General features: G+C 38.8%; 1 protein-coding gene across 3 annotated transcripts in view; it reads right to left on the reverse strand.

Moving 5' to 3' along the window:
• Positions 1-21,918, reverse strand: part of LOC122091830 — a 34,858-nt gene extending 12,940 nt beyond the window's left edge. For all 3 annotated transcript variants that reach the window (XR_006144020.1, XR_006144022.1, XM_042662001.1), the window contains exons 1-8: positions 21,790-21,918; positions 21,615-21,694; positions 21,395-21,506; positions 20,428-20,510; positions 19,583-19,648; positions 19,027-19,127; positions 2,333-2,451; positions 47-87 (exon numbers count right to left, since the gene is read on the reverse strand). Coding sequence is in view for 1 of the 3 variants with exons in the window: in XM_042662001.1 (XP_042517935.1) it covers positions 47-87; positions 2,333-2,451; positions 19,027-19,127; positions 19,583-19,648; positions 20,428-20,510; positions 21,395-21,506; positions 21,615-21,694; positions 21,790-21,853 (666 nt within the window). In the remaining 2 variants the exon portion in view is untranslated. The remainder of the gene's footprint in view (positions 1-46; positions 88-2,332; positions 2,452-19,026; positions 19,128-19,582; positions 19,649-20,427; positions 20,511-21,394; positions 21,507-21,614; positions 21,695-21,789) is intronic.
• Positions 21,919-23,198: the final 1,280 nt, after the last annotated feature.

Here is a 23,198-nt window from a genome sequence, read left to right on the forward strand (position 1 = left end):
AAACCATTGTATCATAGAGTATAAGATGACCGGTCATATCATGTACCTCAAGCATGATGACCCAACATGGCTGTGAGTTCACATCTCCTGTTTGAAATTCAGAAGTAGGTTGTCAATTTCGGAAATAATGATAGATACCAATGCAAGTCTAGCTGCAGATTTCAATAAATAAACATGCAAAATATCAAATGCATAAAAGAAGGTATGGAGAAAGAGAACCGCATGTGCGAGGTTCGGGGGGTGGGGGCGAGATCTACGCAGCCTTGCCCCAAGAATGTTGAGAGGCTGTGATTGTTTTTTTTCTATACTATCACAGATTTTAGTGCTAATTGCTCACAATTCTGCCAGTGGCTCACAGACTCAGATGACCACAAAGAATATTAATGGGGGAAGCACGGAAGAAACAAGGGGAGTTTTGGTAGGGTAACATTGTCAAGAGCTTACCAGGTGTATGATGCATACGACACACTGCAGGTGAAGGCCCTGAAAGGGTCAACCTTACTAATGTATATGGGATTCAAATATACAACGATTTAATGAATATCAGATGTGGAATGAAATCACAAAATTGAACAAATGGGATATGACAAATGAGGATCAGAGAGAAATTAGGAAAGTGCAGATAAAAGAAATTAATTTCGCATCAAACTTCAAAAATAAAGAACCTGAATTATGAGAACATTGAGGAAAGATCAAATCCTCTCAAGATCTAGGGGCTGGGTGGTGTAGGATTGATTTCTTAAAGAGAAATTGTCATGATTAGTAGGAGCAACCAGCTAGTTATAAGACCAAATACAGGGTTGCAAAGAAAATTTATCAAACTTGATAATTTAAGTGAAATCAAAACAGGAACTTGATGAAAAAAATATCAAGAATATGAAAGAACTAACCTAGATCCATGTAATTCATGGGTCCTTTTTCATTTAAATTTTTAAATAATTATAAAGGAAAGTGTACAGAGAGATTTATGAACTGCACAGTAGAAATCAATAAAAGATCAAGACGAAATTACAGAAGTTGTTCAACATAAGAAATAAGAAAGAAAAAAAAGAGTCCCAATATAACAAAAATATAATGAAAGCAAATACCCAAATGTAATATTTGATGATAAAGTCCCAAAAGTAGATCTAGGCAAGGACCGAATCTGCCATTCCATATTATTCAGCTCACAATTAACATCACTGAAGTTCCATAGTCCCTCTCCTCCCTCCTGTCTTTTCCAAAGGTGCAAACCCAAGGAAGAATGAAGAAAGCAAAAGCCAGAGTCGTCCATGAGGGAATCACTTCAGGTGCAGGGCGTGACGCAAAGGATGCCAACTAAACTCAAAAAAGAGACAAGAAGCCCATCATAGACTCACAACTGATAAGCAGATGGTCAACAGTTAGACTATCTGAACAAACAAAACCACAAATCAGACTCCTGCTTCCTCTGGGCATGAGGTTGTCAACTGTGAGGATCAGAATATCTGCATAGACAAAACCACCAACCAGCCACCTACTTCCTCTAGAGTCTAGACATGAGGTTGTCAGCTGTAAGGATATTACCAAGAAATCTGACCAAAGAAGTGAAACCTTGGTCGGTGATGGACTTTTGAAAAATAAAGTTGCCCCAAAGGTTTTCTGATTATCAATATACAATAATGAGATAACCAATCGCACTGAAAAGGGCATTCAGGATTCCCAAACGATAGACTTTTGTCAAACAAAGAAAGGAGAAGAATGCCAATACTCCAGGATCCAAGTTTTACAGGGTATTCCTGTAGGCATCCAGCAGCTGATACCGCAAAACACACCTTTTTAGAAGCGACGCAAGGCCACAGAGATAAACAGATTTTTAAAGTATATAAAAGGGGAACCTGAATGGATTTAGACATATGCACCAGAGTTGGGTTGGGAAGGGTGTAGATAGAGAGGTAAAAAATTTCCCTAAAGAGTATGTCCACTCCACTCATCTCCTTGATCAGTAGAAGTTTTACATCATAAATAAAAAACAAAAAGAAAAGCATAACAAAAGAACAAAAAGGACTAATTCCAACATCCTTGAAAGCTATAACGTAAGCCCATGATATGATTTAATTTACTAACTGCTATTTTCATAACAAAATAATAATAATAATATATATATATATATATGCTTTTGACCATGTACAATCATTAATTGTGGATTGCCTGCTCTTTTAGCTTCTGTGAACCAGCTTAATACTACTGCATCTGATCAGCTTAGGCAAAAGCTTACAAGAAATTTACAATGGTGCCAGCTCAACTTTATAGAATTAACAATGTCAAATTTTGAAAGCTAAAAAAGGAAAACACACAGTTCAAGTCAACATACCCCATCCAGTTCGGTCGGTAGCATCACGATATTCAACTTTAAACCTTGATAAGTGACTGCGTACTTCACCAACAGTTTCCATCTGTTTCTTGGCCAGAGAAGAACTAATTTCTACAGATCTACAATCAGTAAACACTTGCTTAGAAAAATTGGATGTTTACTCTGAAAACTAAAAGAAAAATGGTAATAGTAAATGTGTTAGGTCTCTATGACATTTAGCCCTTGGTTGAAGCACCACTACCATGGAACCCACTCAAAAAATAAAAAACTGTAAGCAGGATTAGCCAAAGATTTCACCTCAATACTTGGTGTGTCAGGTCCGCTGCCAGCACCAAAAAACCCCTATAGCCTTGGTGCGTCAGGTCAGCAGCCGGCACCCGAAAAAACCCTAGCCAAACCCTTTTTACATGGATTCTAGAACCTTATATTATCAACATTATGCTGGGGCGTTCCCTGCCAGAATAAGCAACGTGCTACACTATGACCTGATTGTAGTAAAAGGTAAGCAAGAGTTAGCTAGGATGTCCTTGTAAACGACAAGCCGAGCTGGCACCAGGATGCGGTAACAAGTAGGCAATATTTCTCACACTATGGACGAGTGCAGGTAAAAAAGCTAGTCCATAGGCGTATGATTAGATTAGCATCTTGGTACATTGGGTCTTTAATGGAAGGGTCTAGAATTGATATAATTTATGAGGAGCAGAAGAATTAACATAGCTTGTATTCAAGAGATTAGATAAAAGGGTAAAAAAGCCAAGGAGTTGGATGAATTTAAACTTTGATATATGGGGGGTAAAAAAAATAGAAGTGGAGTGGGGAGAGTAGTGGATAAATATTTAAAGAATGATGTGACAGATGTTAAAAGATTTGGAAATCAGATTATATCCATCAATATTGTGTTAGAGAAAGAGGCTGTCAATATAATTAGCAGCTTCACACCCCAAGCAGGATTGGATGCAAGTAGTAAGTTACAATTTTGGGAACACATGGATGGATTAGCGCAAGTTTTAGTCAAGGAGAAAAGATTATTATGGTGGTGATCTGAATGGACATGTTAGGAAAGATCGTACAGGCTATGAAGGTATACAAGGAGGATATGGTTTTGGAGAGAAAAATGAGGAGGGGATCTCATTTTTAGATTTTGTTGTGGCTTCTGATTTATCCATTGTAAACACTTACTTTAAAAAGTGAAAGGAGCATTTAGTTACCTTCAAAAGCGGGCATTATAGTAGCCAAATAGATTTTTTCTTAACTAGAAGGTTAGATAGATTGTTATGTAAGGACTGTAAAGTTATACCTAAGGAGAGCTTAACCACATAATATGGACTAGTGGTCATGGACCTGTGCCTCAATACATAGAACCATAAGAAAGGTGAGATTATTTGCCCAAGAAAAGGTGGTGGAGCTTAAAAAGAGATACATTAAAATCATTTACTGATAAAGGGGTAAAACAAGAAAAATGGGACTTTGAGGAAGACTCTAATACAATGTGGAACAAGATGATTACTTGTATTAAAAAGGTTGCTAAAGATGTTTAGGCGAATCGAAAGGAAAATGGCATTCCTCTAAAGAGACTTGGTGGTGGGATAATAAGATTCAAGCTACCATTTAAGAATATGAAAGCTAGTTCTAAGAAATGGTAAAGTACTAAGGATGTAGAAAATCTAAAAAGGTACAAATTTTCCAAAAATGAAGCTAAGAAGATTGTGGAAAAAGCAAGGGTGAAGAAATATGAAGATATTTATAACAACCTTAGCACAAAGGAAAGGAAAAAGCTATTTAAAAGATAGCTAAAATGAGGAAGAAATATGAAGATATTTATAACAATCTTAGCACAAAGGAAAGGAAAAAGCTATTTAAAAGATAGCTAAAATGAGGGAAAGGAAGAGTAAAGATCTCTACCGTGTTAAATGTATTAGAACTGAAGAATGCAAAGTACTAATAAGGAATGAGGACATTAAGGAGAGATGGAAAGATTATTTCTACAGCCTACTAAATGAAGACATTTCGAGTAATTGTGTCATGGAAGACTACATTACCCATCAAGACACCATATGTCGTAGATATATACGAAGAATTAGGGTGCCTAAAGTAAAAGAAACTTTAAGGATGATAAAAGTCGGCAAGGCACCAGGCCCAGTGAGCTTCCAATAGAAGTGTGGAAGAGCTTAAGAATATGTGTTTTATCTTGGTTAACTAAGTTGTTTAATAAGATTACGAGCACAACGAAAACACCAGATGAATGGAGAAAAAGCATCGCGGTTCCTATTTACAAAAATAAAGGTAATATTCAAAGCTACAATAATTATATAGGCATAAAACTAATGAGTCATGGTATGAAATTATGAAAGAGGGTTATTGAAACCCACCTGAGACAAGAAACTACTATTACAAAGCAAGGTTCGAAATCTCGTTTCGTTTCGGTGTTTCGGTGGGTTCAGAAACTAAAGTTTCGTTTCGTTTCGGTGAAATTTCGACCGAAATGGTGTATTTTTTTTGTTTGTTTTGGTTGACTATTTTGGTGGTCAAACGGCCATATTTTGACCTCAAACTTGGTGGGCAACTTATTTTAATGTTAGTAAACATGCTTAGAACATAAAAAGCAAAGATATTAGGACATGACATTGTTTTAGAGTTGCACCTTTGTTTGGCAGCAACAGTCGAACTGTTCTGAAAGTTTTACCTGGTTTTGAAAAAAAAAACTTTACCTTTCCTAAGCTTTGAATGTGTAGATCTTGTAGAAGTCCAATAGAAGTCAAAATGTGTGATGATGTGGCTAATTAGAAGCTTGTTGGAGACTTAGAGTGCTTTTCCTTCAAAATATGCAAATGGAACCGAAACCACCAAGATAAGCGAGAAAGAATCGAAATTTTGACCGAAATACCAAAATTTTGACCGAGATATGGTATTTATAACACATGGAATGTACTGAGATAGGCGAGATACCAAAACGATACCGAAATTTCGGCCGAAATACCGAAATTTTGTATAAATGTTATTTTCGGCCTGATGCAGTACCAACAAGGGTTTACACAAGGACAACCAAGACCAAGGTAGACCCAAGTGGCTAACTGGGTAGACCCAGAGCTAGTCCAAGTCAGCCCACGATTTGGGTTGCTGATGGGGTTACTAATTAGTTATTTAGTTTATATTTTGAAGTCCTAAATTAGTTTCTAATTTCAAGTCATTGTTAGTTTCTAATTTCTGTCAAGACTAGTTTCTATTTTCATTAGATTCCAATTTCCAGTTTTTAGTAACTTCTTGTAATCAATTTTAAGTAACTCAGATTTAGTAACTCTAAGTTGTTATTATTTGTAAACCCTCCCCATCATTATAAATAAAGAAGATGGCTCTTTTATGAGCCACGATTTTGACAAACTATTTTGCTGCTGCTGCTGCTGCTTTCTCTGCAAGAGAACTTTTGTGTGTCTGATCACAGTGATGGGTTGGTGTTCGATCCAACGACTCCTTGCGGCGTGAAGCCCGCGAGGATCTTCTTTCTTCAAGTATTCTTTTCTTTCCAAGCTTCCTCAAGTATTCTACTACTGCTCATCGATCCAGTCTTGGGTCTGGTTTCGTTGTCAAATCCATTCCTACATTAAGTGGTATCAGAGCATGGCTGAGAACAACACCCCCCACCCTAGATTCTCTTATGGAGATGCTTCAAACTATGAGGACTAAGATAAAGGCTGAACAGCAAGCTTTACGGACTGAATTGAAGGCTGAATTGGATGCCAGGTTGTTGAATGAAGAGACCCCACCACAACAGCCTACTGGCGATTCAAGTACAACACCAGAAGTGGAAACCCCATTGAATGTAGTTGCTCAGTTGACTAACAGGAAAGCAAACCCTAATCTGAGAGCACCACAGAGGGTTCCAGTAGCACAACCTACTTTTGAAGAGCATGTAAGAGGATATTTTGAGACTAAGCGTCCCGTGCAACAGAGGTATTTTGGAGATTCATAGAAGGTCAAGCTCGATCTGAAGGAGTTTAATGGGAGACATGACCCCCAATTGTTCTATGATTGGGTAGTGGCATTAGACGACTATTTTGACTATTATGAGTTACCTGAGGAACGGAATATGAAACAAGCTCGTGCAAAGCTAGTTAGGGCTGCTCGTGAGTGGTGGAGGACCTATGAGCTAGAGTTAGAAGACCATGATAGAGAACCTACTAGTTGGGAGGAGATGAAGCTTGAGCTATCAGATAAATACCTGCCACGCAACTTCAGAGCTCGCATATAAGACCAGCTGAACTCTCTTCATCAAGGTTCTATGACTGTTGCCGAGTACATGAACAAGTTTGATGCACTTTATTCTTGTACAGGCATAAGGGAGAATGAAAGGCAACTGTTATCTCGGTTTCGACTAGTATTACGAGCTGAAATCAACAGGGGTATCGGAGTTGTTGATGTGCACTCAGTGAGGGATTGTTTTGACAATGCCCTATGAGCAGAGGAACTTCTAGGACAGCCAGTTAGAAGGTTTGGTTTCCAAGCTGGGGAGGTAAAGAAGAATTTTTCAGCCACTAAACCTAGTAGCTCAGCACCTCCAAAGTCCATTTTTCCTCCATGAGCTAATCATAAAGGAAAGGCACTCATGACAGGTGGTAATAAGGTACAGTGTGTCCATTGCCAAGAGGTAGGACATTTTGCTAAGTCTTGTCCGCATAAGCAGAGGGTTAATGCAGTAGCTGAGGTTGAGGACTCCAATGAGGAGGATGAGTCAGCTCTTTACCCCTATCCTTTAGATGATGATGATGATGATGGTGGATATGACTATGATATGGAAAACACTAATGAGGATGATATTCAGGGAATAAATATTATTACTCGCATATTAGTGGCTGAAACCAAAGGAGAGGATTGGTGACATAACTGCATATTCTACAGCCGTATGAAGTCAAGTGAGCATACTTGTCAGATTATCATTGATAGTGGCAGCTATGTCAACGTTGTTTCTGAAGCCTTTGTGAAGAAAGCAACTTTGAAAGCTTACCCACATCCTCAGCCTTATAAGGTATCCTTGCTGAATGGTAATACTTTAGAGGTGAATAAGAGGTGCTCAGTTCCTTTGAAACTTTACTGATATGAAGAGAAAGTTTGGTGTGATGTGATCCCAATGAAACTCACAGATGTATTGCTTGGTCGTCCCTAGATGTATGACAATGATGCCATGGTTGGAGGGAAGAAGAATCTGTGTACTTTCATGTGGAAGGGTGTTCCTACAACTTTCTATCCGGTAAATGTGCAGCTGAAATACGGCGAAGGAGATCCCTAAAGTCAAATCAGAAGGACATTGACAATGAGAAGAAGGTAGTAGCTATGCCCACAAAGGAGTTGCTAGCTATTCCCCGCAAACAATTCTTATGCACAAGTCATGAGACTGGAATGGTTATGGCACTTGTTACTAGGGAAGTCACTCCTCAACCTGAGGTAACGCATAGTGCACCTATCAGAGAGCTCCTATCTGATTTTTCTGACTTAGTCCCTAATGATCTCCCAAATGAGTTGCCTCCCATGAGAGACATACAGCATGCTATTGACTTGGTACCTGGTTCGGTTTTACCCAACCTTCCTACTTACAGACTTCGTCCTACTAAGCATGCCGAGCTGAAACGGCAAGTGGATGGGTTACTACCGAAGGGCTTCATTGAGGAGAGCTTAAGTCCCTGTGCAGTACCAGCTTTACTCACACCAAAGAAGGATGGTTCTTGACGTATGTGTGTGGACAGCCGTGCTATCAACAAGATAACAGTCAAGTATAGGTTTCCTATACCACGACTAGATATGTTAGATATGTTGTCCGGGGCAAAGGTCTTTTTCAAGTTAGATCTGAGGAGTGGCTATCATCAGATTCGCATCCGTTCTGGAGATGAGTAGAAGACCGCCTTTAAGACCAAGGATGGCTTATATGAGTGGAAAGTCATGCCTTTCGGTCAGACGAATGCACCTAGTACTTTTATAAGGGTGATGACACAGGTCCTTCGTCCCTTTATTAGTCGCTCTTTGGTTGTTTATTTTGATGACCTAATGGTATACAGTAAGAACCAAGAAGAGCATATGGATCACTTGAGGCAAGTCTTGAGAGTACTCCTTGCTGAGAAGTTATATATTAATCTCACGAAATGTTCCTTCATACTGCCCAAGGTTATATTCCTTGGATTTATAGTGTCATCAAAGGGGGTTGAAGCTGATCCGGAAAAGATCAAGAGCATCACTGATTAGCCCACACCTAAGACACTAACAGAAGTCCGTAGCTTCCATGGGTTGGCTTCCTTCTACAGGAGATTTATTCAGAACTTCAGTGCAGTTATGGCTCCCATCACTGAATGTATGAAGTCGAGTAAAGGGAAGTTTGAATGGACAGCTGCAGCAACTAAAGCCTTCGCTCTTGTGAAGAGGAAGATGACAGAGGCACCCATCCTACGCCTACCAGATTTTGACAGAGTATTTAAGGTAGCTACATATGCTTCACATATTGGGCTAGGAGGAGTGATAATGCAAGGAGGACACCCCATCGCTTTTTATAGCGAGAAATTGAATGAGGCCAAGAAGCGCTATTCGACTTATGATCTAGAGTTGTATGCAGTCGTCCAAGTGCTACGCCATTGGAGGCACTACCTCATTGGTAAGGAGTTCATTTTGTACACTGATCATGAGGCCTTGAAGCACCTTCACTCACAGAAGTCGATTAGCCACAGACATGCCAAATGGGTAGCCTACTTGCAGGAATTTGTATTTGCTATGAAGTACAAGGTGGGAAAAGAGAATACAGTGGTTGATGCACTTAGCCGGAAAGTGCTCACACTTAACACATTTTCAGCACATGTTATTAACATAGATTAGATACGAGATGAGTATGCATCTGATTATGATTTCAGCACTGTCTCTATGGAATTACAACAAGGTGGGCATCACCTAAAGTACTCTATTCATGATGGGTACTTGTTCTTTGGCACACGGCTTTGTATCTCAAACTCTTCCCTACGTCATCACATCATAAGAGAGTTACATGGAGGAGAATTAGGACATTTTGGGAACGATAAGACTCTTGCACAGGTGACTGATCGATATTACTGGTCATGCATTGCAAAGGATGTCGATCATGTGATCAAGAGATGCCGTGTATGTCAGTTGGCAAAGGGGGAAAAACAGAACACATGTTTATACTCTCCACTACCTGTTCTTCATGCACTGTGGCTTGATGTTAGCATGGATTTTGTTCTTGGACTACCCCCTACTAGAGAACGATATGATTCCATTATGGTGGTTGTGGATCGTTTCTCTAAGATGGCTCATTTTATACCTTTTCGTAGGACTTTTGATGCTTATCAGGTTACAAAGCTCTTTTTCAAGAAAGTAGTATGACTACATGGGCTGCTAACTAGTATTGTGTTTGATCGTGATGTTAAGTTCATAAGTTATTTTTGGAAAACATTGTGGTTGAAGACAAATACAAAGCTGAACTTTTCAATTGCATTTCATCCACAGACAGACGAACAGACAGAGGTGGTGAACCGTAGCTTGGGAAACTTGTTGAGGTGTTTGGTTAGAGACTATGAGAAGACATAGCCTTCTATTCTTGACATTGTAGAATTTGCCTACAACAGCTTAGTGAATAGGACAACAGGTCGTACTCCTTTTGAGATCTTACTTGGAGTTCAACCTAAGTGGCCTATTGACCTTATGTCCCTTCCACCCCAGGCTCGAGTTAGTATTGAAGCTAATGAGTTCTTGCGTCATATCACTGAGGTGCATGCCAACGTCCGACGACGTATTGCCTTGAACAACGAGGTGTATAAGGCTTCTGCTGATCGTCAACGGCATTATGTGGAGTTCAAACCAGGGGACATGGTGATGATTCGAGTAAATCCTGAACGGTTTCAGACGAGTGTCAATACCAAGTTACATCCACGAAAGATGGGTCCCTACAAGGTGCTGAAACGTATAGGACCTAATGCTTATGTGCTTAAGCTGCCTGATGACATGACCATAAGCAACGTGTTTAATGTGGCTGATCTTCACCTTTATGTTGGGCATCATTTGGATGATGGAGACACGGAGCAAATGCTGAGGTTGCCCCAACTGAAGCCACCGACTTCTGAAGTTATTGAAGACGTCTTGGATGATAATTACAAGACCTCCCGCCGTGGCACCGGTTATCACACTTTTCTTGTCAAGTGGAAAGGTCGTCCCCTCACCCTCAGTGACTGTACTTGGATTCATGCTGATGATTTCAAGAGGCTTGATCCCGACTTGTATGAGCACTACATGTCCCTTATCCATTCGTCGGAGTCGAATGTTTTCAAGCTGGGGAGAGCTGACACAGTACCGACAAGGGTTTACATAAGGAGAACCAAGACCAAGGTCGACCCAAGTGGCTTATTGGGTCGACCTAGATCTGGTCCAAGTCAGCCTATGATTTGGGCTACTGATGGGGTTACTAATTAGTTATTTAGTTTCTATTTTGAAGTCCTAAATTAGTTTCTAATTTTATGTCATTGTTAGTTTCTAATTTCTATCAAGACTAGTTTCTATTTTCATTAGATTCCAATTTCCAGCTTTTAGTAACTTCTTGTAATCAGTTTTTAGTAACTCAGATTTAGTAACTCTGAGTTGTTATTATTTGTAAACCCTCCCCATCATTATAAATAAAGAAGATGGCTCTTTTATGAGCCATGAATTTGACAAACTATTTTGTTGTTGTTGTTGCTGCTGTTGCTGCTTTCTCTGCAAGAGAACTTCTGTGTCTGATCACAGTGATGTGTTGGTGTTCGATCCAACGACTCCTTGCGGTGTGAAGCCCAGGAGGATCTTCTTTCTTCAAGTATTCTTTTCTTTCTAAGCTTCCTCAAGTATTCTACTGCTGCTCATCGATCCAGTCTTGGGCCTGGTTTGGTTGTCAAATCCATGCCTACATTAAGGCCTTATTTCGTTTTGGCTAAAAATAAATAAAAACACTGAAATTCCCCGAAATTTTGGTGAGATTTCGAACCATGTTACAAAGAATGAATTTGGTTTTATGCCAGAAAGAACCACAACATAAGCTATTTACTTAGGGGACTAATAGAAAGATTTAGGGATTGCAAAAAGGATCTTCATATGGTCCTAAAGAGTTATGACAGTGCCCCTAAAGAGTTAATCTGGCAAGTACTAAAGAAGAGAAGTGTTTCAAGTAATATGTGATCATAATTAAAGATACGTATAACGGTGCGGTGACTAGCGTAAGAACTATAGGGTCAAGGTAGTAAATTCCTAAGTACACTGGATGTTTGCAATTATTATAGATGATTTAACCAGAGACATTTAAAATGAGGTTCCTTGGTGTATGCCTTTGCTGATGATATTGTTTTGGTGGATGAAACAAAAGTCAGGATTAATGCCAAGTATGAGTTATAAAGATCAACCTTGGAATCAAAAGGTTTTAAGATAAGTAGAACAAAAAATGGAGTATATGGTGTGTAACTTTAGTTACACTAGGACGGATAATGAAGTGGTGAAAATTGATGAGAGGGAGATTCCACAAAGTGATTATTTCAGGCATCTAGGCTCAATCATAAATAAAGAAGGTGATATATAGGATGATTTCATATAGAACTGAAATAGGATGGATGAAGTAAAGAGGCACTTCAAGAGTGTTGTGTGATCAACGTATTCCTTTAAAACTTAAAGAAAATTTTATAGGTCAGTCATACAACCAAATATGATGTCTGGTGCGGAATGTTGGGCAATTTCAATTCATTATATAAATAAACTCAATGTAGCAAAGGTGAGGATGTTGAGATGGATGAGTGGCATTCAGAAGGATAAAGTAAGGAATAATCATATTAAATCTGAGTCGAGAGTAACTCCGATTCCAAGCAGGAAAAAATGCACTAAGAAGTGGGACATACAACAATGGATCAATTCATTCAACAAGATCGTTCAGATTGGACCAAGATGAATGGGATTGGTCTAACCGCTCACTCGGATGTAAGACTCCCGCCACCGATAGACCAATTCTTTTTTTAACTAAACTAAAAAAAAGGTGTCGTTAACCTTAATTAGATTCCCCATACTAGAACAAAATGAGTATAAAGGCTGGAGCTGTCTCCAACTCTTCCATCTGAATTACTTCTTTAGCGATGACTTTAACCTGATCATCTTAGTTGCCGAGGTCTTGAAGATGTCCATTAAAGGTGCCTTTGGTGCCAAGAAACGAACATCTCTCGACATGTAGTCTAGCCACAAGAAAAAAGGAAAAAAAATTTTATTTTTTCAGGAAATATGGTCAACCAGAAATTATTATGTCACGATTTTTTATCCATCGATGCGGAAAATGCTCCAGTTTTCCATCTCTCATATGAGGCCTGAAATTTTATAAGCGACAAGTTGGCACGAAATACTAGCAGAGATACGTTGAGGGGATTTTCACCACAGAGGGTACTACCTACCTTAAGACTATGTTGTTCATAGATGAAGCTCTCTCTCAACAAAAGATGAGTCATTTTTCCTTCTTGCGACTTCCCTGGAGGTTTTAATCCACCACGATCATGGTGATTTTAATCGTTCTCTACGTTTAAAGGGTTCTGGCGGAACGTCTTCCCGAGGCCGAACAGGCTATCTGTTACTTGAGCAGGATGCTTACCCCAATCGGTTCCAAACTAGCTTTAGCTCTATAAATCTTCAAAACAACCCACTAGATTTCCATTTTTGTAAGGGGAAGAAGATGAGGCTAAACAGCTATAGGTGAGCATGGCCATGTTCAATGGAGGCCTTTGGAGGATGCTCCATTACAGAGGAGTAATTTGATTCAAATTGAATGGTCTAAGAGAGCTAGTGGCAGACCTAAAATGACCCTAGGAGAAGTGGTGAGGAAAGACATGCATAGCTTAGGCCTCGTATCAAGTATGACCTTATTTAGTTGGGATGAGGCTGAGTTGTTTTTGTTGGACTCTATAGTACAGAGCAAATATAAAACTCGTTGATTTAAATGGCAAGGATCTCATGGAAGATTGTACTTTATAAGCTAAGAAGCATGTCTAGCATTTCTTGCAACAAACTGAACCTTATTGAAGACTACTGTGGGAAAAGATTTGTGTTATAGTTCTTACAAGAATTGGGAGTGTGTCATAGCATGTGTAATGTAGCAAGCCTAGGATTCAAGATTCTTGGGCTTGCCCCTGCACAGAAGGTGGTGGAAAGAGCGAAGGAAATTAATTCATGCTAGAAAATTTAGGGTTTTAGGATTTCCAAGAACTAATGGTTTGACTTCTCTAATTAAGGAAAATCAAGAATAAGGACTTCGTGTAGAAAAAGAAAAGAAAAGACATCTTTCAATGGGCAGAGAGAAAAAAGGTAAAAAGTTGAGTTTTATGGTTAGGTAGGCAGTAGAGATTGAAGTTGAGAACCTACTCATCTCAGCCTAATCAATTCCTCAACTCTATACAACCTAGTCCCAATGCCTATTTCTGTAATCACATAACATGCCCCATACAGCTCACTATTCCACCATTAAATTTTATATAATTTATATTAACCCCAAAAAAAAATTTTATGCCTCATTCTTCTACAAACCCTAACCTATTATCTCCATCTGTCAGAAACACACTGAAACCTTAACCATAGTTTAAATCTCTAGTTATGACTCTTCTCAACCTTAGTCCTAAACAACAGTTTCTATCTCCAGTTTCACTAGTTCTGAAGGCCACTTTGATCTACGTCATTTTTCTATTAGATGTAATAGGAGAGAGTACTTTGCACCTTGGTTGCGATTTCCTTGATCATTACCTGATATGCTATAATTGAAGAATTACGGCTGCCGTTTTCACAGTTTTCATTTTTCCCAACTAGTGAAAAGAATTTGAGATGTTCTAGAAATTGTTATTGCTTGTTTGCACATTCCCAACCCACAAACTCTACAGCCATCACAAGCCTATGCTCTTTGGAATTATGGTTGAATATTGTTTTTAAGTTTTTGTTTCAAGGCAAAAACGTTGCAATACCTTTTAAGCTAATCAGTTAAGCTCTTCCTCACATTCCTGAAAATTCTAGCAAATGTCTTTAGAATTATTCTATATTCTGCTGATTATTCAACATCATTAGAAGCTTTTTCAATCAGTAAAGTCAATTTTCATTTAAAAACACAGAGGAAAAAAAAGGCCCTTGATCAAGAGACTAGCTTCACTAAAATGACCATGTAATCCCACGAGATACCAAACAGCAATGGATGGAAAAGCGGAGAAGGGAAGATAAAAAGGAAATGGAAAAAAGATGTCCAATAACAACTTATAGGCCAACAATATATAATTGCATTTCCAATACATACACACTTGCAAATAATTGTGGCCATTTCCAATACATACACACTATACCAGAGCTGATTTGGGAGTTGCCCCAATCCAAGACAAGCTCCAAGAAAGCCATTTGAGGTGGTATGGCCATGTTCAATGGAGACCCTTGGATGCACCAGTAAAGAATAGTAATGCAGGAGTGGGTAATAAGAAACCAACTCCCACATTTTTAATCCCAAGTACACAAGTAATCTTCCCACAAGGGCTTTAAGAAAGCTGATAGAAAATCAAGGGAATAACAAGGAAACAACCAGCAGACAATGTCCAATAATATAACCTGAAACAGTAGCAAATCCACCCCAAACTATCCCAAAAGGGAGGAGAGAGAAACATGCGATTAGGAGAGAGAGAGAGGTGTGGCTGGCTGTGTGTAGCTCCAATGGAGCTGTACTCCTGGTCGAATGGAGGTCCCTTGAAGGCAACAAAAACCTGTAAGTCTGATAAAATTCTGACTGTTGGAATTGAAGATATGAAGTTTCTTGATTTCAGCCCTAGGAGAGAGAAAATCAAGAATTGAAGGAACCAGCAGTGGAACACCTCAGATGATCTTCCAACAGGGATCGAATGGGCCTCTGGGGGAGCAGAACCAGTCCCAAAAGGGGCTTGCAGATCAGGTCTCAGACTTATGTAGTAGGGGAGATCGATTGACTTCAAGAATGGGCAGTTCTTGATGATCGACCTAAGCATGAACAGGTCAGAATTTTCTGAGATCAATAGCTGCTGTAACAGTGAACAGAAACAGAAATTTAACTGCAGAAATTAAGAGGAGAGATAAGAGAATGTGGGGGAGGAGTGGCTGTCTTGGCCAGGGCTTCTCACCCACAACTATCTCAGTTGTTCTAACATAATGACTGCAATTTTCTTTATTCAAATCTGAAAATTAGGTTTACATAAGCTCCTCTATATATAGAGGGCAAGACCTTCCTAATTACAGTCATACTAATACTAGGAAATAAAAACCTATGTGGAAAATAGAGTCCTAAACAATTTGGACTGGATATACACATGATTAAATCGATAGGCCAATGGGCCTCTACTTAATTAAAACAACTAATTAAATACCCCTAGCCGATGGGCCCAATGGGCCCTTATTTATAATTAATGCCTTAGCCACTCGAGTGGACTAAGTAGCGATCCGATTGGCCTTCCTGGCTGGACCCTTCTTCCTCTCATATCTCCTTCCATAATGTGCATCACATCAAATAGAAGGAGCTAAAAGACCTAGGGGTAGGCCTAAAATGACTACAGAAGTAGTAAGGAGAGACATGCAGAGTTTAAGTCTTGAGTCTAGTATGACCCCAAATAGAGTTGTTTGGAGGGCAAAGATCTGTGTAGCCAATCCCATTTAGGTGGGATGTCCCTGAGGTGTTGCTATGTCCCTTTCTTCTATTTCTATTACTATTCTACCCTCTTATAGATCCATATAGCCAAACCCATTTCGTTGGGAAAAGGCTGAGTTGTGTAGAAATGTAAACCCTAAAACAATGCAAAAAATAATAGAAAAAGAAGAACAAACAATCACACAATGAACGCATATTGATGTAGATAAGTCACTTAATGGGCTTATTTTATTGCAAATAAGCCTTAGGTTGGGTTATGTATGTGTTGGGCATTTGATCTCATGGGTTTTCTTTGTAATGGGCAAAAAATAAGGGTAGAAAGTAGGAAAATGATATTTAATTTATTAGTTTAGTTAGAGTCATTTTTGAGCCTATTTCCATTGTTATTTCAATTTTCGAGTCAGTTTAGGTATTCCAGTTAGTTAGGGATTGGGTTAGGCCTTTCCTTTTTAGTGTTTAAGTCAATTTTGAGTCTTCTATATAAGTTTGTAGGGGGCTACAACATTAAAGATGAATTTATTAATGAAAAAAAAAAGATGGCTTATGTTGTTGTGTTGTGAGATGCAGTTGGATGAGATGCCCTAGGTGAGATGCCCATTCACTAGTTCTTTTTCCCCCTTCTCAACCCTATATCGAATTCTCTTTCTTTTCTTATTTTTTTTTTATTTGTTTGCTGTGAGAGTGTTTGAGAGCTAGAACCAAACCTATTAGAGAACATCTTCTCTATTCAGCCAGAATTTCATATCCTTCCTGGGATTAGGATCACTTGTGATTCTAGTTCTACATCATTTGGTATCAGAGCCTAACCAGACCAAAGATGGAGCCACGTGAATTTCGTGAGAAACCTTCTTCACACATATTCCTTGAATGGATGTATAAATTCGATGTGTACTTTGACAACTACAAGTGGACAGAGATGCAACGGCTTCAATACGTTTACTCCCAAATGAGTGATTATGTTCAAATACAATGGGCAGTCCGTGAAAGGCAACTTCAAGCTCAAGGGCGTGAGCCTAGAACTTGGGACAAGATGCAATACGAGTTGGCGGGCATGTACCTATTTAAACGTGAACAAAGTATGTACTTCCTTCCACCATAGTTCTCTTCAATTACTCCCCAAAAGCCACCCACAGGTGACAAGAGCATGAAGGTATTGTTTGACCACGTGGCCACTATGTTGCAATAAATTGCAATGGAGCAACAAGAGAAAATACCTTCGACCAATGAACCAAAGTTAGAAATTGAGGTTAGTGTTGGAGAAATTCCAGCAATTCTTATAGTCAAGGAAGAGTTAGTCATTGATGTTCCCATCAACGAGACTTATGTGGAAGAATTCGAAAGCAACAAGGTTGCCACAATGGACAATAAGGTTGAGACTGAGGAACTTAACACTATAACAACTGTGATGACTGTGAACAGCTAAGAGGAAGATCCTAAGGAGCTTGAGATTGAAATTGTGGAGGTCAAGAACACAGTGGTTGAAGGCGTTCATGTGGGTGATCCCATAGATACATTTGAGGTTGTTGAAGCTGAACATGTGGAATTCGTCATCCCATTAAAGTATCTTGAAGATCGAGCTCCTCACATTCTAGACTACACCCTTATTATCAAAGAGCTACTTGAATTTTTCTACGGCTTGAAGAGGGACGTGCACCATCCTATAATCACTCACACTCTACAAAATTCGAGGACGAATTTTTTCCAAGAGAGGGCGAATTGATGTAGGTAAGTCACTTAATGGGCTTATTTTATTGCAAATAAGCCTTGGATTGGGTTATGTATGTGTTGGGCCTTTGATCCCATAGGTTTTCTTTGTAATGGGCCATTTTAATGGGCCTAACATATGGGTAGAAAGTAGGAAAACGGGATTTAATTCATTAGTTTAGTTAGAATCCTGTTTTGAGTCTATTTCCTTTGTTATTTCATTTTCCAAGTCAGTTTAGGTTTCCCAATTAGTTAAGGATTGAGTTAGGCCTTTCCTTTTTAGTGTTTGGGTCAGTTTTGAGTCTTCTATATAAATTTGTAAATGGCTACAACATTGAATGCGAATTTATTAACGAAAAAAGAAAAGATGGCTTATGTTGTTGTGTTGTGGGATGCAGTTGGATGAGATGCCTATTCACTAGTTCTTCTGCCCCCTTCTCAACCCTCCATCGAATTCTCTTTCTTTTCCTATTTTCCTTTTATTTATTTTCTGTGAAAGAGAGTTTGAGAGCTAGAACCAAGCCTTTGGAGGACATCTTCTCTATTCAGCTAGAATTTCAGATCCTGCCTAAGATTAGGATTACTTTTGATTCTAGTTCTACATTACATGTTTTGGCCAAATTTTCCTACATCCACAGTGAGATGAGATTCTGCTTAAAAATCAATGGAGAATAGAATTATAGCACTTGTCCTCACACCTCTCTCAAATTGCTTGCAGAGAAAGAAACCTTTTAAAAACTATATAGCGAAACCCTAATGCCAGAAAGTACAGAATTGCCCTCAGTAAACGAGTCCCAAATAAAAACTTTCGGTGAGGGGCTTCGCCCCCTTCCAACTTCAGCAGCATAGATAATCTAATGAATTCTTTTATATTGAATGGAATTCCAGTTCACAAGGTAGAATTTGTTTATAACAAGTTCATAAGGTGATACAAAAATGTCCTACCACAAATTGAGTAATAGCACTAAGTAAAAACACCTTGGTATAACTACAATTTACTTAAATATATATATATATATATTATGCTTAAATATATATATATATATTATTCTCATTATTGTTGTAGCCCATGGTTTTCCAAGAAGTTGACACAAATTCTCTCGTGCATCCCACAAAGCATGTAATTATATGAAAAGTAGATCTCAATGCTGCACCAAGTAGAAAGCAGATCGATCGGTTTCTTCACACAAGATTTAATGTTTAGCTCTCTCTATAATTACATGGCTATCAAGAATGAGGACAAGAAAGAGCCCGATTAAATATAAAAGTCTTGACTTTTCCTTAATAAAATAAATGAAGTTAAAAATTCACATACATGTAACTCATATTATTGTAAACTCTCTCAGGTGCGTTCAACATTATGTAATCCATAATGCCCTTGGCACAAGTTCCTGATCCACCCCCAATTTCATATATCTGATTCCAAAAAGAGGGAGGAAATAAGAAAATAAGGAAAATGATCATTCTTTAGCCACAACATTCCAAAGGCTATAATGAAAATTATAAAGACTGTCCATTCAAAAAATGACAAAGCCATCATGAACTAGAAGGAAAATTATCATCAAATCTTCCTGGAAAGAAAAGGGAGACCAATAAATCTTGGGAAAAATAACAGGGAATCGGAGTAGAAAACTCAGTTATGAACAGCGCTCATCACTTGTAATAAACCAAAACATTTATGACTTAATAAAAGTCAAAAGATTGAATATGCTGAAACTTGGATGAAAACAATAAAAGGACCACATGAGCAGAACATACTCTGGACTGCCCTGTTACTCTTAAGAAGGCAAACCAATAAATAGTAAGAATCTAACAGTAACTACTCATCTACCAGGAATAAGACTTTCCTAAGGCAGAAATAGAAGGCTTACCTTTAGAGGAATGGAAAGGTTAGCAGTGCGCATTATGGCTTCAGCAATCCCATGTGCATACCAAGGCTGCATAAAATAAGTTCGTCATAACATGAGAATAATGTCAGCAAGGAAAAGGAAAAATAAATCACCTTGACCAAGGGGAAAATAATAGTTGACTTATTTAGTATGTATGATGGTAAAGTCACAATAAAAGTTTAAATAGTTAATGGATCATTTGAACCCCTCCTCTCCCTGCAAAAATTATAAAACAGTGGTCATTGCAACGGAATCAGCTCACACGCCAATGAATTTTGAGGATTATATCTTATTTTGTTTTATCCTTCCCTGTTTTACTTCCGCTGGCATTGGCTTCCCTTATCAGTATGTGAGGCCAATCCCCTCAAGATGGCCGCCAGGTTACAAAACTCTGTTCTTTTAGCAACAAAAAGAAAAAGGATAAAAATGAGAGAATATGCAAATTTCAACAAAACATACCGTGTAGAAACAGTGTGGCACAGATTTGTAGACTTCTTTTTAAAGCTAATTGATTTATTATCTTTTTAAGGAGCTACATCTGTCCCTTGATTTCACATTTAACTTAAGTGATGATTTGCAATTAACTGTCCATAATAAAAGAGGAACGGAGGAAGAGGTAACAAGAAAAATGGGAAGACAGCTGTATTTGTAGCCCAATCACACTAACCAGACATTATAACAAGGTTTTACAAAAAGAAAAAAAATAAGAAAAACTTCTTCTCCTATTATACTCCAAGGAAAATGATTTTACACTCCAGAGAGCATCTCAATAAGAAGACCCTGCTGCCCTTTTATGGTAATCGAACAAGTATACAATCAAGCATTACCTTAAAAAGCTCCACAGGAGTAAACCATGCTATGTCATTCTGCTTATAAATTTTGTCCAAGTGCCGCATGTAAGCCTTCCTGCCTGAAATATCAAAAGTTTATCAACACGGTGACAAACATATATTGCAAAAACAATCATAATAGGCAGAAGATCAGCCCATCAATATCTGTCCATTTAACTACATTGTAGTTGAAAACCTTTTCACACAATCCCCTCCCTTACAGTCGTTAACTTTCGGAAAATCAACTACACAGCCCTTGGGATCCTGTCCCAAGGACAGAGCTGTGTTGGTCAACCAAGGATCAGCCTCAACGAAGTGCGGACCGTGACCCGCACCCCTGAGGGTACCACCCTGAGACGCCAAGCTAGGGAGACATCTCCTGATAATATCAGTAACCAGATCATAAAATCCAAACCTTTCCGAAACATACAGTATAAAGTCCCATTCCAATCTGTCATAGGCCTTCAACATGTGTAATTTTATGATAACATTGTAGCCCAGCACCTTTCTATCCAGGTTCTATAAAATCATAAGCACTTATATCTTTCTCTGACCAAGTAAAACCTAGCAGTAGAGGTATGCTGGTCTGACTCAAAACATTCTCTATCCTAGTTTACATATTTAAAAGCACACAACCTCTTGAACCTATAAATACAATACATTATTTTAGAACCAGAAATTCAAGACCATTCACATCTACACTATATTTGACTCCCAACATTTTTAGCACATCATTATCTCAGAAATAAACTGAACTGGATTTCAATCTCAAAAGTTAGAATCACAAATCGATAATTATATTGTAATCCAAAAGAACGGGGGATATCCCAAAAATAAATCATCAATAAGAGTCATATGCCGAAATGTCAATTCAGTAGATGGGAACAACGACAGGTTGTATTCATAATTCCATCTGAGTCTCAAACAAGAAACAGGGGGGCTCTTCTATTCAATCTAAGTGTACCTTCAAGCTGATTGAACTTGATGCTCTGCTCGAGCACTCCAACTGAACCTGATCTTTGAGAAAAATATCCATGCTTCGGGTCATACAATGCAGAACGAACGAAATCTCGAACCTGAAACAACGAAAGATAGAACAAAACATAATTATTCAGACAAAGAGAAAATTGATCACTTAAATCCTTGCAACATAACAGAAAACTATTTACAGAGAAAGAACTCACAAGAATGGGTGTGTCGCCAACAATGTCTCTGTCGGTCGAGAAGAAAGCTACCGATGCGCATCCGATGTGTTCTCCTGAAGCTATGATAGAAAACATCATTAACCAAAGCACCACGAAAAATTAAAAACAGAGTCGACAGAAAGCGAGAGAGACGAGAAGATGTGAAGATTGGTACCTTTGGCTGAACGCAAGGAGAATAACAGAGAAAGCCTTTTAGGAGTCATTCTGCAAAGGGCCATCGCCGGCTGCTACGAGGGGATACACCGTGCTCTGTAAACCGTGCGTAGTGGTAAATGGGAATCAGCAGACAAGATTTAAACATAATGACCTGATTACCCCCTCGTATCCTCGCAAAAAACAGAGAGAGAGAGAGGGCCAGAGGGGAGTAGGGGTGTGTCAATGGGCCGGGCCCAAAGGTCTCTTAACTCCATCCAAGCCCTGCCCAGCCCAATGTCGCGCTGGGATATCTCAGCCCATACCCAACCATATCAGGCTTAGCCCAATCCAGCTCAGCCCTAATGAACCCTGATCGGACGGGGTTTAACCCAATTTGTTTGAGTCCAGTAATATTGGTTACTTGGTTGTTTGATCTTGATGCATTGTAAAGGCTAAATACCATAGTTTTCGTATATATGTAGATTGTAGAAAACACGAACGATCTTTTGTAGACCTTTTTTCTATAAGTACCCATTTATAATTATTAACATATTTATATTATTATATACTTAATATACAGGGTTGGGTTGGGCTTGGTTGGGTTGGGTTGGGTTGGATCGATATCTCTTTGGGTCCAACCCAACCCGACTTCGGGCCTGAAATTATCAACCCTAGCCCACTCTATGGGCTGAAATCTCAACCCAGGCCCTGTGTTGGGCTTAGGGTGGGTTCAGGCAGACCGGGATTTTTTTAAATCCCTAGAGGAGATAGGCATTAGGGTGTCAATCGGTTGGCCCGATCAGGTTTAGTCTTCTTCACTTTAGGACTTTGCATTGTGACCAGACTTTTTTAAGTAATCGGTCATCATAGGCTAGGCATGGTCCCATTTATACATTGTCGGTTGGGTATCGCTTTTTTACCTGAGTTTGATGAGCCTTAAACGAGCTAATGAGAGATTTTTCTTAAAACGGGCTTTATATGTGTTAGGGCTGAATGAACGGCCTCTAAACGGGCTTTAAGCATGCTTAAACATGTTGGGTTGAGTCGGGCTATTAATCAATTGGTTTTGGTCAAACCATTGATGGGTAAGACCTTCACACCAAGAATGACCGCTTGATAGTCGGTTCAGGTTTGAGTTTGGTATGTGTAGTAAATGGGGTGTGCCAATTTCAGGTTCTCCCAATCAGGCTCATTTGGGCCTATCAATGCGGGCCTAAGATTGACGCCCCCAGATGAGACCATTTATTATCTTTCTTCCTATAACGTTTATGAAAGGGATTGTCTAGATGATAATTCATTAGTGTATGTAAAACTTGGCACCTTCTATTAATTTTTCCCATGACAACTGTTATTTAAATTATGAGTATAAAATGGTTTTCAAAAATAATTTGAAATTGATAAATCATTATATCATTATCAAGACTTCTA

This window comes from Macadamia integrifolia, chromosome 10 (assembly GCF_013358625.1).
Source record: "Macadamia integrifolia cultivar HAES 741 chromosome 10, SCU_Mint_v3, whole genome shotgun sequence".
NCBI classification, from domain to species: Eukaryota; Viridiplantae; Streptophyta; class Magnoliopsida; order Proteales; family Proteaceae; genus Macadamia; species Macadamia integrifolia.